A 7,951-nucleotide genomic window follows, 5' to 3' on the forward strand; every position below is an offset into this window, starting at 1 on the left:
GATGGTGATATTTTTTTATCAATTGTTGAATGTAATTAAGTATAATATCTTTCCTAAATTGTTGATGATTTAATAAAAATATATTAAAATATTTTAAATAAAAGATAATTAAATACCGTTTAAAGCTCGTTTAAGGTTTTATTGGTACATTACCTTGTTTAAGATCCAATTAGGAGAATGACCAGTTAAAACCTGGAATATGACCGAGCCCGACATGAGACCGATCGAGATCAACTCACTCCTTAAATAGGTAGGTCACGATCTAAGGGTAGAGGCCCACCAAGCCTACCTAGGCTCAATCGAATTGGCCTGGATCGACCGATTAACACCCCTAGTCCCCTACTTGCAGGTATAAACCAAATTTGAATAATTTATGAAATAGTTTCCCTTCTTGTGGTTTTTTGCCAATGGTTTGTAAACGATTTTTTTTGGGTTTAAACTCCTCTCTTGATTGATATTTGCATATCTATTCTAAATTTCAAGCCCCTTCAATTAACACCCCTACTTGCAGAGATAAACCAAAATTTAATCATTTATAAAGCAGTTTCCCTCGTTCTGGTTTCTTGCCAATGGTTCGTAAATGATTTTTTTTGGGTTTAAATTCCTCTCTTGATTGATATTTGCATATCTATTATAAATTTTAGGTGCACTTATCAAGATGTGGTGATGATGCAAATGGTCTAGTCGGGTTAAATATAATCTTGCACATGGTTCAAACTCGATGTTGAAATGGTTTAAAATTTAAAATTGAATCGAGCCATTTATTAAATGGTTGGATTTTTCAAATTAAAATTGAATCATTTTTATTGAATTGATAGTTTTGATTTAAATGACTCATTTAAATTTCGATAAATGAATTTGATTAACATTATTTTGGAACTCTATGCCACAAGAAATTAAATATAAAGTTATTTTTTGGGGTGGGACGATGAGGGAAGGGGGACTTGGATCCTCTGTGGCACAACAAGGCGTCTAGCACATATTTGACATCAAGAAATGCCTTAGGTTGCGTGTGACCGTCTTGGATTCTGTGCTTGAAAGCTCTTGATCGTTGAATGCGCCAAATACCTTGTTGCGCCACAAAGGAATTCAGTCCAAGGGGATCAGTCCGAGGGGAGGGGGTATTAATGTTACCATGAACACATAGATCATAGATGGATGTGGATTTATTCTTTATATATATATATATATATATTTTTTTTTTTTTGGAAGCGAATGAGAGGGGTGCTCAAAGGCGTAATTGCTTACAACCATTTTTGTAAAATTCTCAATAAAGTGACTAGTGCCTATCTCGTTCCTAACTCGGAGAATTTCGAAGTCCACATACATTTCATTTCTCAAGTTCCAAAGAAGGCATAGGAAAGGCTACCTACCAAAAAAAAAAAAGGTAATTTGCAATGCCACCCCCTGGAGAATGCCAATATTATACGGACATGCCCTCTCTTTCACCAAATTAGATTCGGATTCCCTGCCGTCAGTCAATGTTACAAAATATACCAAGAATGCTGACATTAGCAGGTCATTTTTTTTTTCTAAATACCATTTTACCCTTAAAAATAAAGGAGCATCAAAATTGCCCTTAATATGGTGCACGTGATCCCATTGCAGCTGACATCGCCACTGCCGCCAGACGTAGTTCCTTCAGTAGATGCCCCCACTCCGGTTTTGCTAATTCACCACTTCCGAATTTGGTAGGGCTTTCTAGCCGGGATCTCACGCAACTCTCATCCCCCAGTGGCGAAATTGATAAGAATTCATCCCAGTCCGAGCTTGAATCGCTATATGAGACAATGGGTAGCCTTGGCTTATTAAGCAAATACATAGCTTCTCGTCTCTCTGACGTTGCCAAACTCTGTGAAGAAGCTCCTGTAGCTCTAAAGCGTGCCCCCAACCCAGCCAAGCTCGTCTTGGACTGCATTGGCCAGTTTTATCTCCAAGGTAGCAAGGCGTACACCAAGGATTCTCCAATGGTTCCCGCCCGGGAAGCCTTGGTGCTCATGTTGGAATTCTTTCTCCTCGCAGAATGCGTTGATCAAAATGGGACTGAATCCCTTAGTCAAGGAAGAAGCTGAGGTCGCAGGGCTGATCAGTGAAGGAGGCGTCTCCAAGGCCCAAAACATGGATTCTAGGGGGCTGCTTCTCTTTATCGGTTGCTATGGCATCCCATCAGTATTTGGATACCAAGATCTCAGTGATCTTATTCGGTTGAGTAGTCCAAGGGAGATTGCTGATAATCTTAGATGGTCCCGTTTCCTCCTTGACAGAGTCCCAAATATCATTCAAGAAATGAAGAACAGAATGCATGTCGAAGCTATTGATGTTGCTTGTACATTTTGGGTTGAGGAAAAATTCTCTCAAAATATTCTTTTCATTTTTACGTGAATCTAAAGAAATCTGGAAAAGAACAAGGAGAGAAGCACAAGGTTCTCCCGTACCAGCACTGAAAGAAGCTAATGAAAGGCAACTTACTGGCCTGAAATCCTTAGTTAAGCGTTTGGATGATCACCAGATTGATCCTATGAAGATTCTTGCAGGATGGCATGTCAATGACAAAATAACCAACATGGAGAAAGAAATTGTAGTTATAGAAAAGAAAGTAGAAGAAAATGCTAATTTGAAAAGAAAAGTTGGTGAAATTGAGTCCTTAGAAAAGATGAAAACCCAAGAAGTGAAATGTCCTTGGCCTACCACCAGTGTTTTGTCTCAGGAACTCCTTGCAATCTTGATAACTTGTAACAAAGTGACGACCTAAGATGAAAAATGGAGGGAAAAAAAAAAACATTACCAAACCTTCTCACCGGCGACCTAGGATGGCAACGATAGGAAGTGCACCACTCAGTAGCTTAGATAGTCTGGATCTCGTCGGACTCACAGGTTGCAGGTAGGGAAAGAAGGAACGAAGGAGAGAGAGTGATAAAAGAGATTAGGGTGAATAGAGGGGTATTTTTGGTATAATATAATAAGGGTGTTTTACTCATAAGGGCTAAAGTGTCATTTCACAACATCAATTAACAAAGACTGACGACAGGGGTCCGAGTCTAATTTGGTGAAAGAGAGTGGGTATCCCTCTAATATTGGCATTCTCTAGGGGGTGGCATTGTAAATTACCCCCCCTCCCCAAAAAAAAAAGACAGCATAAAAAGCGAAAAAATTCCTCTGTCGTGGGTGCGCCCATGCGATGAGTATCCAATGGGCAGCATGACATCAAGACGTGTGCCGATGTCATCTCGGCCATCCAATGCTCGCCGCATGGCCGCACCCACGGCAGAGGATGAAAGTCCCATAAAAAGGGGTTGGATAATGAGTTTTGAAGTACACAATTTCACTATTTAGTAAATTCTAATGACATTTTAATAATTTTATACACTTTGAGTTCACTCTTGAGGCATTTTCTATAGTACTACTGGGATTGAAACTTATTATTAAGGTGTATCTGTTTCATCAAAATGAAAAGATAAAAAATAAAATAAAATCAATGAGATTGGTGTAGGGTTTTCTATTACGTCGACTTATTCATAATTACCCTACGCTATAAGTCTAAATATTGTAACTCATGAAGTCACGAAGGAAAAACAATCGTAGATCTCTAGCCACTTGAAAATACTTATGAAACAAGGGGAGTTAACATCCAAACTTATAACTACTCTTTCGTGTCATGGATAGAAAAACTTATAACTAGACTCATAGTGGTATAAAAACACACTCAGTCAAGGTTCTAAAACTCTGAAATGGTCACGGATCAGTCAAGACCGATACCATTTGGGGGTGTTTGGTTCGGTAAATCTTTGGGATGACATTCTTTAGAATGATAATTCTTAATTTTTGGAGTTGTTTGGTTCCACTAGGATGACCCTCATAAGTGAGCACCATACTTCACATGAATGACCATATTACAAAGGATGTATTCCAAATCTGAGTTTACCTCAATACTTAAACTCAGATTTGAGCAACATTTTTACCACCTAATATAAAAGGAGAAAGCAGAAAGAAGTTCTCTACGGAAGTCAATATCTCAACCCGCGAGAAACATGTACTAGCCTCAAGGCAACCAAACGATTTTTCAGAAAGAAACATAATTCAGAAAAATGTCTATCAAAAGATTGACATTCATATCCAATACATAAACCATTTGATTTACCGAACCAAACACGCCCTTTAGATACCATCACTGGATCACTTTAATATAGTAAAGACCAACTCTAACTTCAAGTAATAGAACCTAGACCTTCTTCACCATTGGATTGGTATAGGTATGTGATCATGATACGATCCAACGGTTGGGAGCAGCTTGGGCATGACCTTGTGGACTGTGGTCACTGAAAGAGATGTACACAGTTGTTGGTGGTCTTGAATCCAGATTCTGATCGAGATCCAAACTCCTACCATGAATTGGAGTTCATGGTAGAGAGAGAACCAGAAAAAGATAATGGAAAAAGGCTAATAAGAGAGGGAGATTCACTTTAAAGTCTCAACTGTTTGGGTAATATTCCATGGAATCTAACTTCGAAACCTTCACTTTTTCCCTCTCTCCCTCTCCCCCTAGAAGTTGGACTCTTTAACCCTTTATAAATACCCTGTGTCTGCCATCTTCGACTTCAAATTGTTTACAAGATAATATTTTGGAATTTCATCCTGTAATCAGTTTTCGATCTTCAAAATGGCCGGAATTGTGTTGGTTTTCGACTTTGATAAGACGATTATCGACTGCGATAGCGATAATTGGGTGGTCGACGAATTGGGTTTTACCCAGTTGTTCAATGAGCTTTTGCCTACAATGCCTTGGAACTCTCTCATGGTTAGTTTCAGTTTTTCCTTCTCTCTCATGGGTTTTCTTTTTCTGGGTTTTGCTGTTTGGATTGGGATTAATTGCTTCTTGGGTTGATTAAATTTGCAGGATAGGATGATGAGAGAGCTTCACTCTCACGGGATTACAATTGAACAGATCGAGGAGTGTTTGAAAAGGGCTCCTTTGCATCCCCGGATCATTACCGCCATTAAATCAGCCCATGCTCTTGGGTAAGTTATCTTTCCCAGAAGAATTTTATGCCCTTTTTTGTTTCTGGTAAAAGGAATTACTATGTCTACAACATTGTAAATAATATAGTCGATCCGCCACTAATGGATTTGTTCGAATCTCAGGTGTGAGTTGAGGATTCTGAGCGATGCGAATCGATTCTTTATTGAAACAATACTGAAACATCATGGGTTGATGGATTACTTCTCTGAGATTAACACGAACCCAAGTTTCGTTGATGAAGAAGGGAGGCTTAGGATCACCCCTTACCATGATTTCACCTCCTCTCCTCATTGCTGCAATAACGACTGTCCTCCTAACATGTGCAAGGTAATTGATTTCATCACACTATGTTTCAAAAACCATTCTTATCAGTGTTGATGATCAAGAAATTCTAATTTCCTTGTCCGGTTTTTAATAAATAGGGTCTGGTGATTGAGAGGATACATACATTTGCAGAAGGGAAGAAAAGATTCATCTATCTGGGAGATGGAAAGGGTGATTACTGTCCAAGTCTGAAGCTTAATGAAGGAGACAGAGTGATGCCTAGGAAGAACTTCCCACTCTGGGAGATGATTTGCAGTAACCCATTACTCATCAAGGCAGAGATTCATGAATGGAGCTATGGAGAAGAGCTTGAAAGGGTACTATTGCACTTGACCAACATGATCATCATTGAAGAGAGCAGCAAGGGTCAGTTTATTTCTGGGGATTGCAAGTTTGAGATGTTAAGTTTGTCTCGAATTCTTGACCCGTTTTGAAGATTGACCTGATCCGACATATTTTGGTGGCGACCCGAATGGGAATTTTTCTGAGATCTGTGATGGAAGCAGAGGGCTTGGGCCGACTGCGACCCGATGGGTCGAACCGCTATTTGGAATATATATATAATGTACTGTTGCTTGTTGAGAGTCATTGTATTCTAGGGTTTTCACGAAGCTAGGGTTTCAGGGCGAGTTCTTCCTCGCCGCTGCTAGGGTGTAATCCTTCTTCTGCATAGTGGATCATCTTCTTCTTCGCCCGAGGACGTAGCACACCACCCTGGTGTGTGAACCTCGTTAAATCTCTGTGTCGTACGGATCTTTTATCTTTCTTTATTCGTGTTTCTTGGTGTTTGATCTAACAAACTGGTATCAGAGCTATTGGTTACTTCGATCCATGGCTTCAACGAAATACGATATTGATAGGTTTGACGGCAACATCAGTTTCAGTTTATGGCAGGTTCGAATGATGGCTGTTCTCACGCAGCAGGGTTTGAAGAAAACCCTATTTGGGAAGGCGAAGAAACCTGCAACTATGTCCGATGATGATTGGAGCGATTTGGATAATAAAGCCCTTTCAGCTATTCAGTTGTGTCTTTCGAATGATGTTCTACAGGAAGTTCTCTCAGAGAAAACGGCTGCAGAGTTATGGGTGAAGTTAGAGAACCTCTACCTCACCAAATCCCTCACCAATAGGTTGAGATTGAAGCAACAACTGTATACCCTTCATATGGGCGAAGGTACTTCTATTAAATCCCATATATCTGAGTTCAATTCTATTGTTACTGATTTGAAAAGGATAGATGTTAAAATAGACGATGAAGATTTGGCCCTATTATTGTTATGTTCTCTGCCTCCATCTTATAAGCACTTTAGGGATACCATGATTTATGGTAGAGAGACAATCTCTATTGAGGATGTCAAAACCAATCTGCAAAGCAAGCAGAAGATTGATGATGAATTGACAACTACCAATAAATCTGATGGTGTTGGTTTGGTAGCTAGAGGGAGAACGAATGAAAGGGGTTCATATGGTGACAAAAAGAAGGCTAGATCAAAATCTAAGCACAAGAATTTAACCTGCAATTACTGTAAGAAAAAGGGGCATATTAAATCTGAATGCTATAAGCTTTTAAATAAGCAGAAGGCAGGTGGTGGTGCTCAAAATCAACAGAAAAGAGATGATTCTGCAGAAGCCAGTATTGCTGAAGATGAGAGTGAGTCTGATATGCTTTTGGTGACTGATGATAAAGTTAGATCACAGGATGAATGGATTCTTGACTCTAATTGTTCCTACCATATGTGTCCCAATCGTGAATGGTTCTCCACATACGAATCAGTTCGAGGTGGAGTTGTGTTGATGGGAAATAATGCTTCTTGTAAGACTATTGGAATGGGAACGATCAATATCAAGATGTATGATGGCATTGTCAGAACCTTGTCCAATGTCAGGCATGTCCCTGATTTGAAGAAGAATCTCATCAGTTTAGGCACTCTTGATTCAAATGGGTGCAAGTATACAATTGAAGGTGGAGTCATGAAGGTCAGCAAGGGAGTTCTCTTATTGATGAAAGGAATCAAGGTTGGCAGTTTGTATGTGTTGCAGGGTACTACAGTCACTGGGTCTGTTGCAGCAGCTTCATCATCTATGTCTGAATCAGATGTCACAAATTTATGGCACATGAGGTTAGGCCATATGAGTGAAAGAGCGATGGCATCATTAAGTAAAAGGGGCTTGTTGTGTGGTCAGAGTACAGGAGCAATGGAGTTCTGTGAGCATTGTGTGTTTGAGAAGCAGAAAAGATTTAGTTTCAGTACTGCTATTCACAGGACCAAGGGAACTTTGGACTACATTCATTCAGACCTATGGGGGCCCTCCAGGGTTGCCTCAAAGGGGGCTGGTGCAAGATACTTGCTTACTTTCATTGACGATTTCTCTAGGAAAGTTTGGGTCTATTTCTTGAAGCACAAAAATGACGTATTTGTCACTTTCAAACAGTGGAAGAATCTGCTTGAGAAGCAGGCCGGGAAACAAATTAAAAGGTTGAGAACTGATAATGGCCTAGAGTTTTGTGAAGGTGACTTTAATGAGTTCTGCAAAAATGAAGGTATTGCAAGACACCATACAGTCGTTAAAACACCCCAGCAGAATGGAGTGGCGGAGCGTATGAATAGA

At 39.8% G+C, this 7,951-nt stretch overlaps 1 protein-coding gene across 1 annotated transcript; it reads left to right on the plus strand.

Moving 5' to 3' along the window:
• Positions 1–4,565: 4,565 nt before the first annotated feature.
• LOC122067256 (inorganic pyrophosphatase 1-like) lies at positions 4,566–5,807 on the plus strand. The gene is made up of 4 exons (XM_042631092.1): positions 4,566–4,795; positions 4,895–5,016; positions 5,140–5,344; positions 5,440–5,807. Exons 1-4 carry the CDS (start codon positions 4,658–4,660, stop codon positions 5,773–5,775), a joined length of 801 nt encoding a protein of 266 aa, XP_042487026.1. The 5' UTR covers positions 4,566–4,657; the 3' UTR covers positions 5,776–5,807.
• Positions 5,808–7,951: the final 2,144 nt, after the last annotated feature.

This window comes from Macadamia integrifolia, unplaced genomic scaffold, assembly GCF_013358625.1.
Source record: "Macadamia integrifolia cultivar HAES 741 unplaced genomic scaffold, SCU_Mint_v3 scaffold2790, whole genome shotgun sequence".
Taxonomy (NCBI): domain Eukaryota; kingdom Viridiplantae; phylum Streptophyta; class Magnoliopsida; order Proteales; family Proteaceae; genus Macadamia; species Macadamia integrifolia.